This window comes from Lissotriton helveticus, chromosome 7 (genome assembly GCF_964261635.1).
Source record: "Lissotriton helveticus chromosome 7, aLisHel1.1, whole genome shotgun sequence".
In the NCBI taxonomy this organism is placed as follows: domain Eukaryota; kingdom Metazoa; phylum Chordata; class Amphibia; order Caudata; family Salamandridae; genus Lissotriton; species Lissotriton helveticus.
The window spans coordinates 522,981,158-523,008,459 of record NC_136068.1 but is presented as its reverse complement, the minus strand read 5'-3'; the positions used below and the strand labels follow the sequence as shown (position 1 = coordinate 523,008,459).

At 46.6% G+C, this 27,302-nt stretch overlaps 1 protein-coding gene across 1 annotated transcript in view; it reads left to right on the top strand.

Moving 5' to 3' along the window:
- LOC144768709 (serine protease 33-like) overlaps positions 1–27,302 on the top strand; it is a 422,982-nt gene that overhangs the window by 76,404 nt on the left and 319,276 nt on the right. Inside the window, exon 3 of the mRNA XM_078652575.1 lies at positions 774–939. Within this exon, the coding sequence (XP_078508701.1) occupies positions 774–939 (166 nt within the window). The remainder of the gene's footprint in view (positions 1–773; positions 940–27,302) is intronic.

Here is a 27,302-nt window from a genome sequence, read left to right as displayed (position 1 = left end):
CATCACAAGTTCCATCCAGGCTTGTTCCTAGCCCCCAAGATCCAAGTACACTCAGAATCAGGTTCTGGAAGTGCAGCGCTGCACTTGAAACTAGCATTTTGCACAAGACCAACTGAGTTACTGTAAGGATGAAAGTTCACAAACCATCTGTTCCACTCTGCATTGTTTGCCATTTTTTTTAACTTTGTCTCTGAGGTTCCACAGTATTATCCCTTGGAGATATGGTTTCAAGAGCCTCTAATCTAAGGGGATACCACCGAAGGTGTAGTTCTTTGCAAGCTTTAAAGGTTCCTTCTCTGAGAAATCCTGTTTAGAAAAATCCTGCCATAGTGACGCTGTATAATAAATGTTAGAGCTGTATACAATAAATGAAATCAAGTATTCACAATATTTTCACCTTTTTGTTACAAATTATTACTTTATATTGATCACGTCTAATTTGATCTATGAATTTGTGATGTTTTAGGGATTGTGTTATCAGTAAATTTGAAAATAATTATTACTTAAACCAATAATCATTACTGCATATAGTACAGCTGTTTGATTAATCTTTGTGTTACATCCTAACTCTCCAGATCTTGAAGTAACTTGCATGCAGATAAGATGCCTTCAGAGCTAAGATGCAATGCAGTAGAATGGAATGTTTACACATGCATTTCCCATTAGTCTGCATGTGGTGTTAATCTCAGTGTGACTCTTGTCCTGCTGGGTCTGAGTGGAAGGTCAGGCTAAAAGCTGAAGCAACTCTAATGATCCTTTTTGTGTTATTCTAGAATGTGGACGACCATTGGCTTCTAGCCGGATTGTGGGTGGAAAAGATGCAGCAGAAGGGGCGTGGCCATGGCAAGCCAGCGTGCAGGTTTACAAACAGCATGTTTGTGGAGGAAGCATAATCACAAACCGCTGGGTGCTGTCTGCGGCTCACTGCTACTATAACACGTAAGTAAAATGGCTGTGACCTTAAGGCTCCTTTTAGGGTCCACTACTAGAAAGTTCTGAGAGCGGAAGACAGAGAGGAACTGCAATACGTCCAGGATGGACTTGGCCACAAGGAGATCCTCAGTTGGGGACGTATGAGGATAAACTTTACTGCTTAATTTGAGCCCGTGGTTTCCGGTAATTGTTGACACCAGCACTTGTGGCAGCTGCCACATGGTGGTGCTGTTTGTATAATTTAGAGAGAAGAAGAACAGCAATTGTTTACTAACTCAGTATGCATTAAAAACAACTACCACCTGCTGTGCAAACAATTTTCTATAGCTTTGGGACATTGAATATGCTGAATTGTCACACTTGTAGCAGTGTGCTAGTTAGTAATTGTGTAGGTTCTGTCACTGGCAACGCTGGCAGTGGCAATGGGTGGTGCAAGCTGCAGAGGGGACACAACCTTTACAACACAGTCATTACATCTCACTACACTTACAATGCAGTCAGTTCAGTTCAGTTCAGGATTCTTTATTCGATGATTAAAAATCACCATAAAAGTACAAACATACAATATACACTCCTTATTAAAAGCAATTAAATTTAACATGAATCCTAGTGTTAATACCAACAAAAACACAATATGTTAAAAAGACATTACTAGCCTTTAAAACCTATCACTGAAATCTCACAGTTCCCCCCCCCTCTGATTGTCCTTAATCGAACCGCTACTTTGATCAAATTAATGGTACAGCACAATGTAAGGGGATCAGTCGCTTGTTGTAGAAAGATCAAAGCCTCTTGAGCACATTTCATATTAGCTCGTTTTAAAATATCAACCAAGAATCTACGCCTAGGCTCTGAATAAAATGAACATAACAGTACAAAATGAAGGGAATCCTGCAGAGACCTATTGTCGCAGCCGCAGGTTCCCTTTTGCTCAATTGTAGATGTATACCCTAGTGGTGACGCCAATAAATACGGTAAAAGCTTTAGCCTAAAACGACTCATTAAAAACCTGTCCTGGGCATTGTGTATCAAATAAAGGTAAGGTTCCATTCCTTCTGTAATCTTTACAAGGTTATAAGCACACACTGTGGTTTTAGCCCTTTCTAGGTCTGTTCTCTGTGTAACCTTGTGTGCCAAAAACGCTTTTTTTACAGTCATTTTATGCTGAGGGGTAATCGCTGCCGGGTTGGCAAAGAGATTCCCGGAGCCCAGAGTTTCCAATGCAGACTTAACATAACTGAGCCACGGGATTCGCATCCATTTATCTCTACCCAGGCAGTCATTCATGATTTCCCTACTTAAAGTCGCCTCTGGGTTGACCCAGATTTTTAGCCAAGCTAAAATTGGCCTAACGTTCACCAGATCTTCAAGGTAGGGTATCCCAAGCTCCCTGTATGAAATTGTTGCAGCTAAACTTTGTGGGGCTTTCAGGACGGATCGTAAGTATTTATTCTCCTCCCGCTGTAGTTGGCAAATGTTCACGAAACCCCACACCTCTGCCCCATAAATAACTTTAGTGCAACACATGGAGTTATACAGGTTAAGCACCTGTTCAGGGCACCATCTCCCCAACCTTCTCCCCTAACCTGCGATTGCGCCATTAGTGACATTCATCTTGCGGCAGCGTTCCTCCACCAGACAGTTGAATTTTAATGACCCGTCAAATAGTAAGCCCAGATACGAGAATGATTTAACTTTCTCTATCTTATGGCTCCCTATCGTAAAGGTACATTTGTTACAGGGTTTGTTGCCAACGGATAAGATGTAGGATTTACCCAAATTAACAGACAGGTCTAACGAGCCCATAAAAGATACAAAACCATCAATTACAATCTGTAGACTCTTTGGTGTGCGTCCGAGGAGGACCGCGTCGTCTGCGTAAAGTAACACAGGAACATGACGCGACCCTACTCATGGACAATCGGATCTCAGCTGTAAGAGATGCTGCTCCAGGTTATTAATATAAAGGGAGAATAAAAAAGGCGCCAAAATGCAGCCTAGGCCTACCCCGCTTCTACAAAGGAAGGAGTCAGTAAATCCACCCTCCGTGTTGTACCTGACTTGCGCTGAGGTGCTACTATGCAGTTCTCGTAAGATGTTAATAAGACCAGCCTCTATCCCCATTCTGGTCATCATGTCCCAGAGCTTGTCCCTATTTACGTGGTCAAAAGCAGCTGCCAAGTCCATGAAACCCATATAAATGGCTTCATGACTAGCCTTCGTGTATTTGGCTGCTAGCATGTAAAGGTTCAAGCATTGGTCACTCGTGGACCGGCCCATCCTGAAACCATACTGGGTGTCTGAGATAATGTTATTTGCCTCTGTCCACTCAGACAGCCGGTTTAATATCCCCCTTCCCAAAATTTTGTCAGATACATCGATCAAAGAGATCGGGCGATAACATTGTGGGTCATCCCTGTTACCCTTTTTAAAAATAGGGACAATGATAGCTGTTGACCAGGAGGACGGCAAACCACAGCGAATTGCTGTGTTTATAACCCTGGTCATTATATGGGCCCATAATTCCACAGAGCTTAGGAACAGATCAGGCGGGATACCATCTGGGCCAGGGGCTTTGTTTTTAGACAAGCCCTCAATCCCGGCCTTCATTTCCTTTAATGAGAAAACTACGGGCTGGCCCTGGTCAACATTCCCTTGTTCGTCAGATGTTCCCGCTTCATGATTATATAAACCCCTATAATGTGTGATCCACATGTCAGGCGTGATATTTGTTCCAATTTCGGGGGCATTGTCATCCTGGAAAGTGGGTCTATTAATGATCCTCCAGAATTCTGTCATGTCCCTCTTTTCCCCCCGCCTCCCTTAAATCTGCCCATCCTTCTGCTTGTAGTGCTTTTTTCCTCGCACTCAGCTCACTCTTATATTTTTTCCTACAAGAGACAACTCGTAGGGCATCCCTTGGCCTCATTTTGATACTGTTTTAAAGCTCCCTCAAGGCCTTGGAGCAATCCTGGTCAAACCAACGCGGCTGGCTGCAAATTCTTTTTTCCAAGGCGCTAGTTTTTAACAGCCCATCTACCAAACCAGCAATCTGTTTGAATGCTGTAAGTAGCTGCTGCCCTTCTACTGTCATATCTAAACACCCCTCAATAGCTGATTTCCCCTTCTCCATCAGAATACTATAAAACCTTTCTCCATCAATTTTGGACCACCTGAGGCGTATGCCCTGATCAGTGACTCTCTCAATTATCGCATCGGGCTTTCTCCCTCTGGGGCCGGCCCGATAGAGTACATCTAGAACCAGGGGATTATGGCCACTGAACGGGTTCCAGTAAATCCCAACTCTAAAAATTCTATTTTTAAAAGCCCTTGACACAAGGATATAGTCAATATATGAGGAGCATCCCCTACCCTTAAAAGTTGGTGGCAAGATGCCATCCTGCGGTATATACGCCATATCCATAGTGTGAACCAGGTCTTGGTTATGCAAAAACTTAGTTAGAGCGTGGCCTTCCACTGAATGCTCAAAGTGAGCCCCGTTATCCACTGGGCAGCGCGACCAGGCCTCATCTAGTGGGAAGAGAGCCGTGCAGAGGTGACAATTAAGGTCCCCCATGACCAGAGTATTATAAGCTTGTGTCCCATTTCCACCAACAGAATCCTGGCACAATCTGCACTCCAGTTCACTTATCAGTGCATTACAACCTCCACATACTACATTGTTATAAACGTTAAACATGGTCAGTTTTAGTCCTTTACCAATAAACCGTACCTCTTGAATGTCATGTGAGTTACAGTTTAAGGTCGACCATGTGCCGTGGAGGTTCAGATCTACATATAAAGATAGCCCTCCCATGGCCCTACCTGATCTAGATTTCTTTGCAGGAACAAAGAAACATTTATACCCTGGGATATGTAGGGAACTATTATTGACTGCCCAAGTTTCTTGTAAGCAAATTATATTGTATCTGCTTATATACTGGCGCCATTCTTTATTATTAAATTTGGCTGCCAATCCGGCTATGTTCCAGGACACTATTCTAACTACATCGTCATCTGCGTCACCAGAATTACCTCCCAATCCTAGGATTTGTGCAGGATTGGTTTGCCCGTCATCTGCAGCCATGTTATCAATCAATATGTCCTGAGGGCGTATATGCTTTAGAGAGGGGGCATATACATTACCATTATGGGTAGGATCTACAGTTAGAGAGGGCACCTTTAGTGAACCAACGGCATCCTCATCTACTTTACCCCCTAAGCAGAGTCAGTCGACTCCCTCCAAGCCCACTAAAGCCGCAAAACGGTTATAAGTGGGCAAGGAGTGATCAACCTGTTGGTAAAAAAATGGTCTAGATCTACTATCCTGCATTTGGAGTGAAGGCCCAAAACCAACATTCTGATGTCGAGGTAGGGAGCCAATATAATTGCTCTGGTGATGAAACAGGGGCCAAAAGTTAGGTACCGGAGCCACTGTTCCTCTGGGATAGAAGTAAGTCAAATCACGTACGGTGATTGAGTTACTAACGTTTTGGGGAAACCAGTTTACAATATGTCTGACTGCTCTGTCATCTCGAAAATGTATTATGATAATATCACCCATTATGTCCTTAGTTCTTGGACCCAGCCAGGGGAGACGCCTGACATTAAGAATTACCCCATTTATATTTGGTGGTAGTGGGCAATTCTGTCTCAGCCAATATATGACTTTGTTTTTCAGCTGGTGCTGATCTTCTTCACTACCCTCCTCTAAAACTGGCACTCCTGTAAGAACCGCTACATACGGAACTGCTTCCGGAGGCAGTTCTACTCTAGGCCTCTTGGGTGAGAGTGCCCTAGCAGGTCTTTCGAGGCCGTTAGGTTTAGGGGCATTTCCTAAGAGATTCAATTTTGCACATTCCTGTGCCTCCCTCTCTTTATTTTTAATATTTGACCCTGCTGTATTGAGGGGCAATATTTTCGGATTTTTTGGTTTAGGCAAATTAGTAGTTTTTATTCCCTTTTGGGCAATATTAATTGGGGGTAACACAGAGTCAGGGGGCACTGATGTTGATTTAGATAGATCCTTAATTGCCGCTTTGATTTCCCCAATAGCATGTTCTAAATTCTCCAATTGATGTGTTAATCCTTTTAACCTCTCTACTAATGGCAATGTAAGTGATTTCATTAATAATTCTATGCTGCCCATTAGATTAGTGCTAGATGGATCATTTGTTGAAATAGGTGTCGGGTTAACCATTATAGGAGATCTAAGTACATTAAATGTGGAACTTTTATCGTGCCCAGAATTATTATGAGTGGTCTTATTTTTTCGTAGGGAGTTCCCCCTCTTTCTTCTTCTTTTGGGCGGTGGGCCTTGGGCTCTGGGGGTTTAAAACATTTCCTTTAATTTAAGGGCTGGATCTACTTGTGGTGGCAGAGTATCAGGCAGGACTTCTACCTCTGGTGTCAGATTACAATGTAGAGGTGAATCGTTAACAGTCAAATCACTGGATGCAACCAGTGGGGGGTTCTCTCTTGCAGGAGTAGGGGAATACTATCGTTAAAGGATGCCTCGCAATCCTCATTTACAGAAAGGGTACTATGGAGTGATGAAATCGCTAGCTGTAACAAGCCCAAGGATGATCGCTTATTCTTAATAACTTCAATAGAGCGACGTCTCTCAGCCCTGCTCTCTGCAAAAGCGATTTCCTTATCTATTCCTGTAGCAGCCCTAATTATGTAATTATCAAGTGTACGTTGGTTAGCTCCTCCTGTTGGTAAAGGCTTGTCCTTGAGGGGAGACGACATCGCTGTTCACTGTTGAAACCTGGTTAGACCACGCTAGTGAAGCCAACCCAAACAGGTCAATTAACCAACTTTACAAACGACCAAGGTGGGTACATCAAGTAGACCAGCTTACTACTACAATATACGAAGAGTCTTTATCTCATAATAGTCATCGAAAAGGGGGGACCCAGCCCGGTCTCCTACGGTCTCTGAGGGCCTCAGAGGGCCTGCCCTCTGCCCGGGCTCCGCCCGGCGCTGCCCGCGCGCGTCCCACGAGGCGGGAGATAGGATGATAGGATGCCCTTTTCAAGTGCCTCCGGGCGCGTTTGGGGGCGTGTCCCCGATGAAGGCTCCTGGGTGTTGTAGTTCTCGGGGCTAGGTTCCCCCCGCTCTGCGGCTGCGCCTGATGGTTTGCGGCGCCTGCGGCAGGGGGGAACAACAGCTGGACTATGTGGCAGCAAACAAGGTTCCCAGCAAGGGAAAACGAGGAAACAGGAAACCCAGGGCGTCTGGCGTCTGTAAGGTGGGCTCCGATTTCGTAAATAGCAACCCGCTCGTCTGCAGGTAGGACGCCCTTTTCAACCGCCTCCAGGTGCGTTTGGGGGCGTGTCCCCGATGAAGGCTCTTGGGTGTTGTAGTTCTCGGGGCTAGGTTCCCCCCGCCCTGCGGCTGCGCCTGATGGTTTGCGGCGCCTGCGGCGGGGGGGAACAACAGCTGGACTATGTGGCCGCAAACAAGGTTCCCAGCAAGGGAAAATGAGGAAACAAGAAACCCAGGGCGTCTGGCGTCTGTAAGGTGGGCTCCGATTTCGTAAATAGCAACCCGCTCGTCTGCAGGTAGGACACCCTTTTCAAGCGCCTCCGGGTGCATTTGGAGCCAATGCAGTCATTACATCGCAACATCCTTTACAACGCATGTCACTACAATGCAGGCATTACAACACATACCATTACAACGCATGACGCTACATCGCATGTCACTACAACGCAGGCATTACAATGCATACCGTTACAACGCATACCATTACAACACATAGTACCCCTACACTATCCAACACTTACCCTACTGTTGTACCTCCCGGAATTAGAATAGTAATTTTTAACCCCTACACTATCCAACACTTACCCTACTGTTGCACCCCCTGGAGTTAGAATAGTAATTCCTACCCCCTTACTATCCAATGCTTACCGTAAATGCAATGTAATGGTATGCGTTGTAAAGGTAGTATGCGATGTAATGGAATGCATTGTAAAGGTAGTTTCTTAAAATGCGATGTAGGGTCATGCGATGTAATGGAATGCGTTGTAGAGGATATTGCGATGTAAAAACTGTGATGTAAGTGCTTGTGTTGTAAATGTATGCGTTGTAACGTCATACATTCGCTGCAGAGGCCTCCTGACTAGAGCCCTGGCACTTATTTTTATACAAATTAAGTACCGGGATAAAGGATACAGTCACATCAGTCTTTGCTCTAACTTCTACAATGCCAGTGACATTCAACAGTTAAGCTCATTGACATTATACCTGTATATCAAGTATTTGCTTTTACATTAAAAACATGCAAAGGAACCTGGATTTAAATGTGTTTGCGTTGACGCTCTTTTCGATAGACACATCTGTGGTCAGGCGAGCTCTACCCATGTGAGCCTTTCTCTCAGCTCTGTAAGACTTGTAGTTGGCACCTTCAGCCACCCCCAAGAGCACTGCTCCATTACTTCCTCATCCAATTCCTTACGTCATTGACAAGTATCTACCACCTTATGTCAGTCCTTCTCTGCAAAACTGTTTAGATTCATAAAATCATCAGTAATACACTGTAAAGGGCAGCCTGACCCACAACACTGCACACACTTTTTCTCTGTCTGAACACATTCGTGACTAGGGCTCTAGCATGCTCAGTCATTCTCTCTCTGTAAAATGGATGGGTTACTTGTAGGTAATATTAATTTCTCTGATTATCATACCTCCTACCAGCCAATGCCCTTTTGTTACCATTTTCGGGAGCCATTCACACCTCACAGCAAGCTGCCAGGTAGAACTTGAGGATTAACTCTGAAAAGCCTATTAGAGGGTTTAGGTAGGGAAATCCCAACTTTCTAAAAAAGGCATTTTCAAAACAATAATTTAAAATCCTACTTATTAGATTGGATTTTAAATTGCTATTAATTTGAGACCCTGAAGCAAATAGAAGTTATGCATTATTAGGTGTTACAATGTAACCAGTGCTTTTCTTTGGGAGAGTCAGGATGGCCACAGTGAAAAATGTCTTTGGACATTTTTCACTGCCATGGCATGTTAAAATAATGTAAAAATGTCCTACTTCTTAAATACTATACACCGTGCCTCATGGACATCTAGTACCTACCTCAGGTGTTTCATATAAGTAGTAGAAGTAAAAAACGTTATTTCGGCAACCAGCGCCATAAATGTTTTGGACATCATCACATTACATACACCAGGGAGAAAATAAATGCATACAACATAGATTAAAAAGTTCCGCATAAGAAAAGGCATTAAAACAGCAAAGCACTGTCTGGTTGAAAGTTCAAACATTTATTTAAAAACAATAACTGTACAATTTAGACAATTCGAGCAATCATAATGTCGATTGATTAAAACGACAAATCCATTGCATAGTATTGATGACCTTACCCTGTAAAGTGCATCCTTTGTCTATTTATCAAACTGAGTATTAGTGCGTAGTGCAAGGAGCGTGGGCCCCAGTGTCAGCAGAAGCTATAGTTATGATCTTGGTGGGCGTGTGAAGAATGTAGGCTATGTTAACATTACCTGGGTCGTTAGGGCTTACTCTCAATAATCCACATCCTTCCCAAGAATTCAGCAATAGCACAGCCAAATAGAGGGCTGGGATCAGATCTTAATGTTCGCAAGGCAGTTGCATGATTTCATGTGCCGAGAAGTCTACAAGTGAGTTTAATCCATTTAGAGAGGGGGCACGCATATGCTGGACAAGCAAAGAGAACATGTGCTACAGTTTCACTAGTGACTTTGCAGCCTGCAGCATGTATGTGAATGGCTTTGCTGACCATTTGATAGTAAATGCGTTAAGGGGAAGTGACCCTACCCTGAACTTGATATAGAGCTTCCTATTCATTGGGACTGTGATAATATCAACATAATGTTCCAATGTGCTAGCTTGTTTGAGGTCCAGACACCCTCTAGTCAATGAGCCTCTGGTTGCAGGGTTAGACTCATTCTGCACTACCCTATCCCAGTAATGTGCCTTCAATTGTTCTTTGGAGGTAAAGGACTCTGGTGTGGTAAATCCCAGATCGTTTGCATACCCAGATAAAAAAATAACAGCTTTCTTATGTTGCAGATCCATGCTTTCTATTTAGATCTGTCTAAATTAATGACTTCCTGGAGAGCATCAGCATAGGATGCCTGTTCAGTTGTAGACCGGATTCTCCTGCTGAAGAACAATGGGTGCAGCCTAGCTCTATTTAAATTGATTTTCTACCCATATCAAGCTTTTGGGTATAAATCGGAGTGGTTGCCGGCAAAAGTACTAGGTTTCTTAAGTACATGTGTTCAGTTGTAGTCAAATCAATGGAGCTCCATACTTGTGTAATTTTGAACATAACCGCAAAACAATTCTGACCACAGATGCTAGTGGAAAAGGCTTGGGGGCTACCCTCTCACAGGTAATTGATGGCAAGGAAAGGATTGTTGCCTTTGCCTCACGTTCCCTAACCAAAGCTGAGATTAACTATTCGGTGGTGGAGAGAGAAGCATTGGTTTGTTTTTGGGGGGTGAAACATTTCAAGTTTTTTCTGTGGGGCATTCAGTTCTGTGTGCCTACAGATCACAAACCATTGGTTTTCATGTTTAATCCCAAGAACAGTTATTGTAACACTCCTCGCATAGCTAAGTGGATACTGGGACTGGAGGATTTTTGTTTCAAAATGGAATATGTGCCAGGTGAGCAAAATTCAGCAGCAGATTTTCTGTCCAGAAGTCCACTCACTATCTCTTCCCAGGAATGGCTAAGAAGCATGGACTCAGATAGCACGATGTCACAGCTCATTTCATACACAATACAAGGTTGGCCTGACAATCAAGATCAGGTAGCGACCGAGGTAAAGAAATTCTGGGAGGTACACCACGAACCTAACATTAACCAAGGCGTTTTATTCAGAAATGATAAAATAATCCTGCCAGTGGCCATTAGAAATAAAATAATTGATCTAGTCCACGAGGGTCATTTAGGCAGGAGCATGACCAAAACCAGGTTACGTGAAAACTATTGGTTCCCCAATATGGACTCATTAGTAGAAACTAAAGTCAAGAATTGCCAGACATGTGCTAACAGCGACAAAACTAAGGTGCCCAGGAAAACTCCCATCTTCCCTGTACCGGTACCTGATAAACCATGGGAAAAGGTCGCTTTAGACATAATGGGACCATTTAATCTCAGAAGGGTAACTAAGCAATTCGCTTTGGTCATGGTGGATTATCATTCCCATTGGACAACTGTGAGAATGGTTAGTCAAATAACAACCATGACTGTCATTCAATTCCTTAAAGACACTTTTGTAACAGAGGGCATTCCAGCATCCATCGTCACCGACAATGGAGTTCAATTCACTTCTCATGTCATGACAGAATTCCTCAGCATACAAACAACAGGGGAGATGAGGGCCCAAGGGGATATTTAAAGACCTATCACTGCTACAGCCCCTAAACAATCAGTAAATAAACAAAAAGTAGCAGTGGGTCATTAACTAACTGACTCAGAATATGTATCTGGAAAATGTAAAACTCACCCAAGGAGACCTAACCTCAAAACTACGTATAAATACGCTATCTGAGTGTGAAGTATCTTTCTTGTGTGGAAAAATACCCATCAGTTGCCGGTCCTTGACGCCCTGTTCATCATCTGGGTTCTTCCATACCGGGAAGATAAGATTTTGATAACCACTGGAGACAAAAACTTTGTCATTACAGTGGAACCCAGTGTGTGTCAACTTAAATCAGGGTGTAAACAGACAACTGTAGAGCAGTGCAAGTGAAAAGTGAAAAATTGAATTGTGAAATAGACAGATAAAATAGGGTAGTAGAAAGGATAAGGACTTTATTAACACCTTAGTACTCCCAAATCACTAAAATGCGTGCGATAGTAGTGGTTTCAACAAATAAGTACTAGTTCAAATGTGTGGTCGACATGTTTCTGCAGACTTAAATGGAGCCTAAAGGTATCCTGCTGCTTTCTTCAGGACCATAATCGCGACTGCTCAATAAAACTGTGAAAAAAGGACAACTATCACCTGGGTATTCAGTAGATCTTCATTCTCCTCTTTATTGTGATTTCCAGGTCGTCATGGAATGGAGAGGACATTGAAACAGATATATAAAAAAAGACAGACAACCATAACAACAACCAGTCAGTTTGGTTACACTTTCCATCAATGGTGTGTATCAATGATTGGGTTTCAAAATACCAATCTAGTGCCTCTAAATGACACCCCCACTATCATCATCGTAAAGTGGCCACTCTCACTTACCTAGTTCAGAGGAGAGTAACACTCCACCCCACCTGGCCACAGCGCAGGTACATGGAGCCCCGCACTGGTGAGCATAAAAACAAATTGAAAACAGGAGTTACTTCAACATGTCAGACAAACTGACTTCATAACACCACCTCAGGGCAGCAAACAGCACGGTTGTGTACTCTCATGTTCTACTACATTGCCAATTCTATTTCAATTTATTAGGTACAATAATCTAAAAATTCTATTTCAATAGAATTGGCAATGTAGTGGAACATGAGAGTACACCTCCGTGCTGTTTGCTGCCCTGAGGTGGTGTTATGAAGTCAGTTTGTCTGACATGTTGAAGTGACTCCTGTTTTCAATTTGTTTTTATGCTCACCAGTGCGGGGCTCCATGTACCTGCGCTGTGGCCAGGTGGGGTAGAGTGTTACTCTCCTCTGAACTAGGTAAGTGAGAGTGGCCACTTTACGATGATGATAGTGGGGGTGTCATTTAGAGGCACTAGATTGGTATTTTGAAACCCAATCATTGATACACACCAATGATGGAAAGTGTAACCAAACTGACTGGTTGTTGTTATGGTTGTCTGTCTTTTTTTATGTATCTGTTTGAATGTCCTCTCCATTCCATGACGACCTGGAAATCACAATAAAGAGGAGAATGAAGATCTACTGAATACCCAGGTGATAGTTTTCCTTTTTTTCACAGTTTTATTGAGCAGTCGCGATTATGGTCCTGAAGAAAGCAGCAGGATACCTTTAGGCTCCATTTAAGTCAGCAGAAACATGTCGACCACACATTAGAACTAGTGGTTATTTGTTGAAACCACTACTATCGCACGCATTTTAGTGATTTGGGAGTACTAAGGTGTTAATAAAGTCCTTATCCTTTCTACTACCCAATTTTATCTGTCCATTTAACAGTTCACTTTCTTTCACTTTTCACTTGCACTGCTCTACAGTTGTCTGTTTACACCCTGATATAAGTTGACACCCACTGAGTTCCACTGTTATGACAAAGTTTTTGTCTCCAGTGGTTATCAAAATCTTATCTTCCCGGTATGGAAGAACCCAGATGATGAACAGGGCGCCAAGGACCGGCAACTGATGGGTATTTTTCCACACAAGAAAGATACTTCACACTCAGATAGCGTGTTTATACGTAGTTTTGAGGTTAGGTCTCCTTTGGTGAGTTTTACATTTTCCAGATACATATTCTGAGTCAGTTAGTTAATGACCCACTGCGACTTTTTGTTTAGAATTCCTCAGCAACCTTAACATAGCACACGTAATATCACCACTCTATTGTCCCAGGGCAAATGGTCTGGTTGAAAGAATGAACCGCATGGTCAAAGGTTGTATACAATTAGCCAGTAGTAACAGCATCCCCGTTGAGCAAGCGTTACAAGACATGTTATGGGCTTATCATACCACCCCTAATCATACCTCAAGTATTTCCCTTTTTTTGGCCTTAAGAGGTTGGAAACCTTGCACCAAATTCTACCCTAACTGGTTAGGAGGAGGGTCTCACGTCACCCATGACATACAAGAGTTCAGAGACAAAATTCTCATTCACCAGGACAGGTACAAATCTCAGTATGACACCAAACACGGAGCCAAGGTTCCACGATGGGAGGTGGGGGACTGGGTTTGTATCACGAATCCTAGGAAGAGCGATCCTGAGACTAAGTTCTCTAAACCCATGCGCATAACAGATGTAAAGAACAACACTGTAATTTTGGACAACGATCAATTGTGGAGTATGAATAGGTTGGTTAAGTCACAACAGAAACAACCAGCAAACCAGAGTCTCCCCACAGTACCACAGTCGAGCAGCCTTTACCCTACCCAGAGAACACGCAAAACTCCTGGTTGGTACAAAGGCTTTATTAGGTACAAATAATCGTTTGCATTGCTATTAAGGGGGGAAGATATGTTACATTCCTGTATTTTATCAAGTATATATCCCTAGCTTATTTGTTTAATCATGATAAAACATTACTCTGTTTTTATGTAATTGTATGTTCCATCCCCCCTCTTCCTAAGTTATCCTTGGTACATTCCAAGGTGTTCTGGAGTCTACCTTAGAATGTTGTGTGAGAACTGTACTGAACTGGTGGAGATAGGAGCAGTGGTAATAAAGACTTTTCTTACCTGCATTGGTCTTCATCTCGTTGTATCAGTTAGTAACACCCTAGAGTTCGGCCATAGAAAGGGCTGAGCCCGCCGCTTTCGAGTCATGAATCTGGAGTGCGGCTGCTACTGGTTTGCTAGTGGATGCATGATGTTCTTTCAAAAGCACACCAACAATTTGCCTGTGCTGACTGGCCAACTTTTCCACATGGGGTTTCCAAGACATACTAGCTGGGAGTTTTATGCCGGATACTCAAAGGTGTCTACCCTTTCGAGTGCAACCCGCCTAGAATAGGCCTCCTCCAGTTGACTTATGTGGGTTAATCTCCATAATTTGGTCTTGGATGTATTTATCTCTAGGCCTTGCATCAAGTCTTATTCCTCAAAACGGGTTAAAAATTGCTGGAGACCGCCTGGGGATTTTGACACCAATAAGGTGTCATCGGCGAAAAGAAGCATTAGGATTTTTGATCTACTTAGGAAAGGGGCATCTGCAGGATATGAGGAGAGAAATTGGACTGTATTGTTCAGGTCTAATGAAAATGAAAGTAGTGGCTAAGGCACATCCTTGGCGGACCCCCTTGTTTACGTGGATCGGCTCTGCTGCCCATGCTCGTCCCAGTGTATTCTGGTGAAATTGTCCTTGTGTAGGCAAATGATGAAAGATAGAATGTCCAGTGGCATTTCCATTGTCATGCAGCACGTGCCAGAGCTTATATCTAGGGACCAGGTCAAATACAGATTTTAGGTCTACAAAGGTGACGTAAAGGCTGCCTTTGCCGATTGCAATGGTTTTCCAAAACAAAAGTAGGTTGCCAAAAAAACAGTTGATTGTACTGGTTTGTTTTCTAAATCCAGCGTGCTAGGGTGTTAGAATGTCATTTGAATTGATACAGTCCTGAATCTTTTTGAATAGCTTCAATGAGACTGATAGGCCTATAGTTGATGGATAAGTTCCTATCTCTCTTCTTGAATGTAGGTACCACCTGGGCGCCTTTCCAGGAACCAGGTTTTGGGGCACCTAGTGCTAAATTTAAAAAAGAAGATAAGTGCCAGAGTCCTCGTAATGAGGCCACCGCAGTTTGCACCACATATTGCCACTGCCAGCGCTGCCAATGAAAGAACTTACTCAACTACTAACCATTACCCTGCTACAAGTGTGACTCTTCAGAATGTTTGAGGCCCCAACGCTTTAAGAATGGTTTGCGGGGCAGGTATTCATCATCATCATCGTAAAACTTTATTTCCGTCATAGACCATAAAACTGCAATTACAGTAGATTTCATGAAGGTAATTCAAAGGCCATAAAAAGGAATACACTAGAAACCCATTGTAAAATACCAGTCGTGGTGCTGTCTAAAATTCATTTAGTAGAAATGTACATTTGGCATCAAGGCAGCAAAAGCCTTTGTCTATCCCAGTTCGGACAGCATGGCCCACGATGCTGGCAGGATTAAATGTTATTTACACACTCAGAAATAATAAAAATAATTCAATTCTACACAGACCATAGCAGCAAGATTAGTCGGAAAAGTGCATTATAGAGTTGTTAGGCTGGAGGAATGTCAACACTGACAACCGTCTCAAGTTTTCAGCGAGTGCCTTCTAATTGCCCATGTATATCCCAGAAACTTAGCAACAGAGCAAGCAAATGCCGAACTAGTATCCGATCTTAGGATACAAAGGGCTTTGGCATAATATCGGGTGCCTAGTTGCTTGCAAATTGGCCTCAGCCATTTTCTTCTTGGGCATGAGTACTTGGGGCAAACAAAAAAGACGTGGGCGATTCTATTACAGAGGGACAGCTAGATCACTGACTCATTTTCAGTGAAGTTGCTCTCCCACCCTTGCAGCTCCACCAAGTGAGGACTCTCCTAAGCCCCTGCACTCCCGTAGTGTTTGGTGTTCGAGGCCCTGCTCCACCCACAGGCTATACCTGTGCCTCATCCCTGGTGGTCCAGTGGACCTCTGACTCCTTTCCTGTGCTCTGCTTTCTGCCCCCTTCATCCTCTCCTTTCTGCTCCGTTTTGCACCCTTTAGCTTTCTCACTCTTTCACTCTTTGTAGTAGTTTTCCTCTGCTTTCTGCTACGTTTCACCCTTTATTCCTTTCACCCTTTTACTCTTTAGATCTTTCTCTTTTCTTTTTTCACTCTCCTACTCTTCACATTTTTCCTCTTTTTCTGCTTGCTTCCCCTGTTTTTCCTGCTGCTGCTGCCCCCCTGGCCCCTCCACCCCAGTGCGACCAGCCCGAGCCAGTTCCCCTCCCCGCTCCTGCCTCCCAGCCGTCCAGTCCTCCCCGACCCCTACTTAGTGGTGGCCGAAGGTCCACCAAAGGCAAGCCCGTCTGCGCCCGTCCGCGACTGACCACGACCTGCGCCAGGAACCCTGGACCTTCGCACTGCCAACGATACAACCCAGCAGTACTCAACGCACTCAATCCGGGCCGCAACAACAACTGTAAGCTAGCATCACCAGCCGACACCCATGGACCCTTCAGCTGTAACTGTTGTTGGCACACCTGCAGCACCGCCAGGTACACAGATAGAGCACAACCCGCCTGCAAGAACACAACCAAACCGAAGACCCTGCAATGCATCCTCCTCAACGTCCGTTCACTCCACAAAGACACAAACGAAATCTGGGACCTCCTCGACAGCACCACCCCGTACGTAGCATTCTTCAACTAAACCTGGACCAACACCACCTCGAGACCGGACATCGTCATCGCCATTCCCCAAGGATACAAGATCTCCCAGAAGGACCGCCACACCCGCCGGGGAGAAGGAATCGCCTTCGTCCACAAATCCACCCTCCGGCTGAACACACTCGATGACGGGCCCACAGACCTGATGGAAAACCCACACTTCAAGATACAGGCCAGCCCTACCACCACCCTCTGAGGAACCCTCATCTACCAACCCCCCGGACCCTGTGGACCTTTCACCAACTCCATCACAGACATCATCTCCCCGCAAGCAATCGCAACCACCAACTATACCCCGCTGCTAGACCTCAACTTCCACCTTGAAAACCAACTAGACCCCAACAGCACACCCCTCTTGGACAACCTCAACAAAATTGGACTCCGCCAGATCATGACTGAACCCATGCACTCAGCAGGACACACCCTCGACCCCCTCTTTCAATCAATCAATACATTTGTAGAGCGCGCTACTCACCCGTGAGGGTCTCAAGGCGCTAAAGGGAGAGAGGGGTGCTGTCATTGCTCGAATAGGCAGGTCTTGAGGTGCTTCCTGAAGGTGAGATAGTCCTGGGTCAGTCGAAGGTGTGCGGGGAGTGAGTTCCATGTCTTTGCGGCCAGGTAGTTGAACGACCTTCCTCCGGCGGTAGTTCTGTGGGTCCCCGGCACGGAGGCGACGGCGAGGCTGGCTGAGTGGAGCTGGCGGGTGGGGGTGTAGAATGAGAGGCGATTTTTGAGGTATTCGGGTCCTTTGTCGTGGAGCGCTTTGTGTGCGTGGGTGAGGAGCCTGAACGTGATCCTCTTGTTGACGGGGAGCCAGTGCAGGTTTCTTAGGTTGGCGCATAGGTTGCTGTGGCGGGGGATGTCGAGGATGAGTCGGGCGAAAGCGTTTTGTATGCGCTGAAGTCGTTTCTGGAGTTTGGCTGTGGTTCCTGCGTAAAGGGCGTTTCCGTAGTCCAGTCGGCTGGTGACGAGGGCCTGGGTGACGGTCCTTCTGGTTTCGGTGGGGATCCACCTGAAGATCTTTCGGAGCATGCGCAGGGTGTTGAAACAGGATGATGAGACGGTGTTGACTTGCCTGGTCATCGAGAGGGAGGAGTCCAGGATGAATCCCAGGTTACGTGCGTGGTCCGTGGGAGAAGGCGCGGAGCCCAGCGCTGTGGGCCACCAGGAGTCGTCTCAGGCGGAGGAGGATTGTCCGAGGATGAGGACCTCTGTCTTGTCTGAGTTCAGCTTCAGGCAACTGAGCTTCATCCATTCTGCGACGTCTTTCATTCCTTCCTGGGGGTTGGTTTTGGCGGTGGCTGGGTCCTTGGTGAGGGAAAGTATCAGTTGGGTGTCGTCGGCGTAGGAGATGATGTTGATGTTGTGTTTGCGTGCAATGGCGGCGAGGGGGCTCATGTAGATATTGAATAGCGTTGGGCTGAGCGGGGAGCCCTGGGGTACGCCGCAGATGATCTTGGTGACTGTTGAGCGGAAGGGAGGTAGGCGGACTCTCTGGGTTCTGTCGGAGAGAAAGGAGGTGATCGATTCCAGGGCCTTTCCTTGGACCCCAGTGTGGAAGAGGCGGGTTATTAGGGTGCGATGGCAAATGGTGTCAAACGCTGCCGAGAGGTCTAGGAGAATGAGGGCGGTTGTTTACAACCAGAAACTCCATCACATTCAGCCACACCACCGAACTCCCGTGGGCAGACCATTGATGCATCCACTTCACCTTTAGACCATCCACCATCCACAGACACCAGCACCTTCTCCCAAGAAGAAACTGGACCAAAATCACCAATGACCAGCTCACCTCCTCACTCGACAACTCCACCCCAACCACAGCGGAAGACAATGACTCTGCACAGATGGATCTCCGACAGCGCCAACACCATAGCCCCCCTCAAGAAGAAGAACAACACACACGCCAAGAAAGCCCGCTAGATTACCACCAAACTTCAAGAGTCCAGACGCACATGCTGCCGCCTCAAAAAGGCCTGGAGGAACTCCAAATCCACAGAAGCCCACGACAACTTCGGAGCCGCCACCAACGTCCACCACCAACTCATCAAAAATACAGGAAAAACAGCAATCAAAGACAGAATCTCCACACACGCGCACAACAGCAAAGAACTCTTCAGCATAGTAAAGAGTTTGCCTAACCTACCAGCGAGTCTACTGACATTCCTCCCTCACAAGACTTCTGCAACAAACTCAGCACTTTCTTCCACCACAAAATCAAGAACATTTCCAACAACTTCGATGAAGACAACCAACACACCGATTCCTCGCCAGCCACCCCGACACCCTGAAGCCAATGACTGACAGCTGGACAGCCCTCACCACTGCAGACACACTGAAGACGATGAAGTCAATCCACACCAGGGCCCCCACGGACCCCTGCTCCACCACATCTTCAAAAGAACCACCGACACCATTGCACCCATACTTCACCACACCATCAACTGCTCCCTGGCGAACGCCTTCTTCCCTGACGACTGCAAACACGCCGAGATCAACCCCCTCCTGAAGAAGCCCTTGGCGGACCCCACCGACCTCAAAAACTACAGACCCATTTCCCTGCTCCCGTTCCCAGCAAAAGTCACAGAGAAAGCCATCAACAGCCAACTCGCCACCTTCATCGAAGAGTACAACATCCTCGACCCCTCCCAATCTAGCTTAAGAAAAAACCACAGCACAGAAACCGCCCTCCTCACCGCAACAGACAACATCAGCTCCCTCCTGGACATTGGAGAGACAGTAGCCCTCATCCTCCTCAACCTCTCAGCGGCCTTGGACACAGTCTCCCACCGCACCCTTACATGAAGACTCCATGATGCAGGGATCCAAGACAAGGCCCTTGACTGGATCCACTCTCCTCTTCAGCAGAACGCAGCAGGTCAGACTCCCTTCTTTCCTCTCTGACCCTACACCTACCACCTGCGGAGTCTCCCAGGAGTCCTCCCTCAGCCTCACGCTCTTCAACGTCTACATGGCTCCGCTCACCCCCATCGTCAGAACTCACGGACTCAACGTTGTTTCATACGCAGACGACACCCAACTCATCCTCTCCCTATCCAACAAACCCAATGAGGCAAAACACAACTTTCAAAAAGGTATGGAAGCTGTGACCAAATGGATGAAAAGCAGCTGCCTACAACTCAACACTGACAAAACAGAAGTACTCATCCCACGGACCACGCACGCAACCTTGGAATCATCCTGGACTCTGAGCTCAAAATGGACTGCCAGTTCAACTTAGTCGCATCCTCCTGCTTCCACACCCTCCGCCTCCTACGTAAAACCTTCAAATGGAACCCCCTCGAGCACAGAAAGACTGTCACTCATGCCCTCGTCACCTCGACTATGGCAACGCACTCTATGTCGGAATAAACAAAAACTTCACCCGCAAGCTACAAAACATCGGAACGCCACCGCAAGACTGGTCCTCAACCTGCCAAGACACTGCCATATCTCCCAGCACCTGCGCTCACTCCACTGGCGCCCCATTGAGGCTAGAATCACCATCAAGATTCTCACCCAGGCATACAAAGCCCTCCGCAACACCAGACGGGCATACCTGAATAGCCGACTCAAATTCCAGGCACCCCATAGGACCCTACGATCAGCCCAGCTCCCCTACGCCATGGTCCCCCATGCCAGAAAGACCAGATTGGGAGGCCACACCTTCTCATTCCTCGTGGCCAGAGCCTGGAACGCTCTACCTCTCCACCACAGACAGACAACATCACTCCCCATCTTCACGAGAAACCTCAAAACTTGGCTCTTCGACTGACCCCCTCCTTGGTGGACCGGAACCTGCACCCCGCCTTTTCCCCGGGGCCTTGAGACCCTTACAGGTGAGTAGTCACGCTTAACAAACACATGATTGATTGATTCTAGGGCAGGACTGGGAGGTAATGGTTGGCTGTTGCCAGAAAATGAGTTAAGAGTAAGGGAACCAAACCTAAATTGTATATAGCGCTTCCTATACTGTGGTATGGTGATTGTTTCGAGATAATGTTCATATGTACCAGTCAATTTGATGTTCATAAATTCCATAGTTAGACAACCCCATGAGATGCTTGCGAGAGAACCCTGTGTTACCCAGTCCCAATAATGCTTCTTAATTGTGCCTTTACTAGGTAACAGTAGTGAATCCTTTGAGGCCAAATAGCTCTCTAGACCTATTGCACTTAACATAGATTTCAGATTTCATATCCAGGCAATCTTCCTAGAATGATCAAGTGTAATGGCTTCTTTGAGGACAGCAGCATACGAGGACAGCTCTGGGGTAGACCTTACACACAGCCAAAACAGTAAGAGCCATAGCTTAGCTTTCTCAGTAATGGAGGCTCTAGCCAGTTCCAACCTTAACAGATGTAATGACGTGCTCTGTGGTATTGAGAACAGGGGCTAAAGAACTTATTCTCAGAAGTCAAAAGAGAGTCCATCTGCTCAAAACCCTAGAGTTCGGCACCTTTCAGTGTTGAGCCTACTGCTTTGGCCTTGTATATCTGGAGTGGAGCTACCACCGGTTTGCTAAAGGAGGTGTTGTGTTCTTTAAGCAAGGTCCCCATGATTTGTCTGTGTTTAAGAGTCTGTTTGGATGTGTGCGGCTTGCATGAAATAGTTTCTGAGATGGTAATATCCAGGGAGTCAAAATGGGCTCACTTCTCCAAGGGGACCCCCTAGATATATTTTGCTTCTGAATGTCTTATGGGGGTTAAGCTGTAAAAAGCTTCATCTTTGAGGTGTTAACCTCTAGACCCCGAGAATCACATATGGTTTTTTCGCAATCTAACAGTAGGTGGAGCCCACCGGGTATTTTTGAGACTAACAGGGTATCATCTGCAAACAATAGGGTTATCACTTTTTCTCCGCCCAAAGGTCTAATTGAGAGCCCCGCTGCTGGAGTAAAGGCTACTGTACCAGGAGGAGTGCCACGTTACAGGGGATGATGGTTCCTAGGAGCTGCTGTCCTGTACTGATGAGTACCCACTGACTGCTCACCTTGCCTAATAGTGCCTGCTGCTCTGCTGACTAGCGCCTGAGGGAGAAGAGCACTATATTGGACTGGCCTGCGCTCCCTGCCTGCACCCTAGCGCCTGGAAAGAAATAGCGCTGAATCTGCGCTGCCCAGGAGAGGGAAGGAGTGCCAAACTGGACTGGTCGGCGCTTCCCTGTCTGCCATCTAGCGCTTGGTAAGGGCGGCGCTCTATACTGACTGCCCCAAAGAAGAAGAAGGAGGTGAGGAGCGTGAGCGCTGTACCTGGTGGACGCTATACTTTAAGTGACTGTCTCCTGCCTGCACCCCTGCACAAGGAGGGCGCTTTAGGGGTATTGCCCAGGAGAAGAGGGGAACTGGTAGCTGCAGCGCTGGGCTGAGAAAGCGCTATATTTCTACACCCCCCGTGCCTAATTAAAATGACAGGTGCCTACCCCGTGCTTTGGTGTCCTCTGGCGGGTGCCTACCCCGAGTAGTGGTGCTATGAAATAAATCACAGCCGCAGCCTGGGAGAACTGTCTACTTTCGAACTTCGACGGGTGCCCACCCTGCCGTCCACTTCAGAGTAAGAGGGAGCCTACCCCTCATTGCCACCTCGAATCACCGCTGCAGCCCGGGAGGAGTCCGCGCCGCTGAAGTCAGGCAGCCGGCCAGGACAGGGGAGGAGCTTCACCGAGGTCCGGCTGGAACAGGAAAGCCCGCCGCGTTTGGCGCCGGCTGCCACGCTGCAGGAAGTCCCGCCCTGTCTGGGCGGAAGCAGGAAGAAGCCGGAAGGAGGCGGACGTGTTGCAGGGCTCCCGTGGTGACGAGGGAGCCAGTTTGTGGAAAAAGACTGGAGCGGGAGCCCACCCCGCCGGTCAGTGCCCCCGTGCCGGACAGAGCCGCAAAAAGATCGCCGATGACTGGAGGGGCCCTGAAGTGGGGCAAGAGGATTGCCCGCGCGACGAGAGCAGAAGGAGAAAGTGCCGCAAGTGACTGGCGGGGCTCCCAGGTGGTAGGGAGAGCCCGCGTGCGGTCCGTGAAGTCCCGGTCCCCCAGGAGAGGGACCCGGGGGAAGAGCGACATCGGGAGGAGGTGAAGGTCTCCCACAGAATCCCCGGTGAGTTGGGCTCCGGCTTTACTGGTGGAGGGTTGGAGACGGGGCACAGTGTCGGTGCCCACCCTCCCTGTGGCTACACGGAGGGCCCCATGCTGGGGTTACAGCTGCCCTGCTAGAGTGTGGCAGAGCTGCTACATTGTGGACCCCATCTCTTCAATCACCGAGTCCCCGAGGGGGGAGAACTCCAACGTTGGGGGCCAGAGGTGTAAATAGAAGGCCCCAGAGACTGCACCAATTCCCTCGCGGGCTCGCACCTGTGGACTGTGGAGCCCGTGGTTGTTTGTCCACCACAGCTGCCCCGCCGGTCAGTGGGCAGCTGCAACGGCGCCAAATCATTGTTGCGTCCAAAAGAGGGGCGTATGCCTGACCGGGAACTTGTGGGCCTTGTTGGTGCCCTGTGGCAATGTGGGGCACATTTGTTTGCATAACAGGGAGGGCACTACTAGGGGAGAGGTTTGTTGAGGGCCCTCCTGATGATGTCTTCATGCCCCTAATGTTCTGCCTAACGGTTTCTGCCTCCCATTAAAGGGCCATGCCCAGACTGCCAATGTGTTGATGCTAATGGTTTAGGCCCCTCCCCTGCTAATGTGACTTAGGCTGACGCAGTATGCCCTCATGTGGAATGTGTTCATGCTAAGGAAGGTTTTTAGGCCCTGTGTTATGCCAAGTACCATGTGCCTGATGCCCCTACCGGTTCCTAAAGTGCTGTTGCCCACCGGTATCCCCCGGATGTTTTAGGGTGATGCCCACAGATAAGGGGGCCTATGCTAGTGCGTGGCCTACTAGGAAGTTTTATGTTAGGCCTGATGCTCTTGGGCCTCAATATCATTCATGGTATGGCCTCATGATTTATGCCTGCTGCATTTCTATGCCGGATCTAATGTTTTCCCCTTACAGCTTTCCTGCCTCAGGGGTTGTTCACGTTGTTCATGCATATTGTTAGGCCTGCACTGATGCCCACATGACTATGCCTGCTTGCTGAGGAGCTGCACTGTGTGTCTCACTCCTCCGGGAATGCTGTGATCCTGCCCAATGCTTTTCCCCTAATGCTTACCTTGCAGGTGAATGTGCCTATGCTCCTAGGATTAGGCCCAAGGTACTACCTGATGTGATGTGGCCTAATGGTATCACCCTGATGTTTGAGGGTCATGCCCACTGTTCATGTTGGTTATGTCTATTGCAGATGTTCCTGCCGGATGCCATATTAGGATGCTTCAGGGTCCTACCTTATGCCAAATGATAATGCTTTATGTCTTTATTGCAGGATTGAGACTGATGGACTTACCTTTTTCATTTATCCTTTCTCCCTTCGCAATGGTTCTGGCAGCGGCCCAATTGGCCCTGCAATGTAAATAATCCCCTTGTACATATTTCCCGGGCCAGTAGGCGCAGTATAGTGACTATTGTGATTACTATTGTATGTTTGACACAATACAAAAGTTATTCTTTTCACCTAATCTGGTGTGGTCTCTTTTTGTGTTGTGCCTTGGGTGTTGCCTGTGTGTACTGTGTGGATGCTTTGCACATGTCCTCTGGAGTTTGGCCTGCCCGCTCTGCACCACGCTACTCCATTTCTAACACTTGCAGAGAAACAACTGGTTCCCAGGAGCTCCAAAAGGCAAAACGTAATGGGGGTGGGGGGAGGTGACCCTGCCCCTGCCCCTTCCTGGCAATGACAGGCAAGGATTGCCCGCCCTTTTGCCCAGGCTTCACCCCGGGCACGGCCTACATGCTTCCTGTGCAGCAGGAGGTTGCAGGCGCTCAAGAGTGTGATCAGGTGATTATATGGGGTGGGGGGTTATTAAACTCCTTCCTTTGTTACCATGCAATGAGGCAGTAACAAGAAAACAGCTAACTTCCAGTCACCCACTGACTATATCTTAGCTTTTTAATCTTGAACAGCCCTCCGTTGCCTTTCAGATAGGATTGTGTTATACACATACCAACATACATGCACAGAAACTAAAGGAGGACTCAAATCAGTGCTTAATTTGAGCCAGTGGTTTCCGGTGCTCGGCACTGGCACTTTATTGTCAGCACCAGCACTTACGACAGCTGCCACATGGTGGTGCTGCTTGTACAATATAGAAATGAGCACACCAACAGTTTATTAATCAAACAGACATTAAAACAACTAATGCGTGCCTCCCAATCCATTCTTATAGCGTTGTGGAGGCCTCGAACAGTCTGGATTGTCCCACTCGTAGCACGGTGATGGCTAGTGGTTGTGTTTTCTACTGTCGTTGACAGTGCTGGCAGAGGAAATGTGTAGCTAGCTGAGGTCGTCTCCTGACGAGGGCCCTGGCACTTATTGTTTTACAAATTAAGCAGTGAATAATGAACAGTCCCTTGCCATCCTGCCATGATTTAGCACGGTAGCCTTCAATACAGACTGGCATTGGTTTGTTTTTCTGGCTTTAATGTACTTTACATTGCCTGCACTTGCACAGTAAACCCAGTCCTATCACCTTTACTATTTGTTTATTTTTATCTTCAATGGCCAATGAAGCGTGGGAGCAGTGAAGAGCTGACGTAGAAATGAACTGTTTGGCCTGTTGTCCGTAAAATGAACTCTTTGACTTGGGAGATGACTGTTGTCTGGCAACGTTTTATACAAACTAACTCCCCACAACTAACACAAAGTTCCTCATAAAATAACGCTCCCTGTGCAAACACCTCTTAGCAAAGAGATCAGTGCAATCGGTGGAGTGGTGTTTATAGCACCTGGCAATTGCCGAGTGTGGGAAATAACGCAATGTGAAATTGTGGCAGAGGGAAAAGACCCGGGAAATACCTGGGGCCTTATTTATGAAGGCCTTGCGCCACCGGTGCGTCACTTTTTCCCATTTTAAAAGTGACGCACCGGCGGCGCAAGGCCTTCATAAATGAGGCCCCTGGACATGAGGGTTTTGGTGCAGTAAGCAACAGAATCCGCATATTGTGGCCCATTTTTTAGCACGAATTTTGGAAAAGGCAATAATTATCGAACACAATAAAGTCAGGGTATCAGATGGTATCAGATGAAACAACTTTCGCATCCCCTAATGTGATACTCTTTTCGAGGGTTAAGTAACGCATTTCAGTTTATATTGTATGCAGTTTATGCTCTGTGAATAGGATCAAAATCTGGAGTGGGCCATCCCATGGTTTATAAGCATATCACCTTGAAGAAGCTTTGGAGTGTTTAAAGTTATTGTTAGTTGCAATAATAGTAGCTCGTCTATTTCTATTTTTGCTGTGCGATTTTTCTGTTTTCATGTCTGAACTATGTTCAATTTTATTACAATGCACATTGGAAACAAAGATAAAATGAGGGTTGCCCTAATGCACAGGACGTTAGATGATGCACATGGTGCTTCTTCTGGGATCTGCTTATCTGGCAGCCTAACTGTGAAGCCAGGTTATCTGCAACAGTATTGTTTGTGGAGTAATCTTGTGTTTTTTCATACTGTGTGTTCTGCTCCCTGTCGTGGCTTTTATTGATCACCTGTTTGTGGCCTCTTGTATGCAGTGTCATCAGTATGCAGGTGTGCTCACCACATACAGTGCAGATCAATATATGTGGGTGGAATATTAGTAACCTGCTTCCTTCATAGACATAGAAGACATCCTCCTGGAAGTGTAACTCAGGAGACTGATGGGACTGTGATCTGATGGCTCATGATAGCACCTCCGTGAAAACTCTAAAAATAAGTTGGAAAGATTTGTTGCTGTTGTGTATTGCTGCTTACCTTTCAGCCCACAGAATATTTTGCAACCTTTGAGTGAGGAAACATAGGATTCTTTGAAAAGGAAGGAATCCTCTGTAGACCCTGCATGTGGTTTGTATAAGGCTGGATGCAATTTGCAACCAGTTTTTTTACGAACAGTAAAGAATTTTATGAACCAACTACGCACTAATAGTAATCCAACCTACCTCCTGAATATTAATGAGGTAGGTTGCAAATTGAACTTACTCTGATTGGTGGCCAACACAAGTATGTTGGCCTGCTGAAACAGCAGGCCACCATGCCTGTGATCGCTTTCCAATAAAGTATTATTTTTTTTACATGCAGCCTCCTTTCCTTCAAGGAAAAGGGCTGCATTCAAAAAAAAGTTTGCTATTCAGTAAAAGTGAGTTTGAAAGTTGGCAGCTATCCCTGGACCACTGCCTCAACAGATCATGACCTTTGGGAAGAAAACTACCTTTGTGGGGTGGGTCCT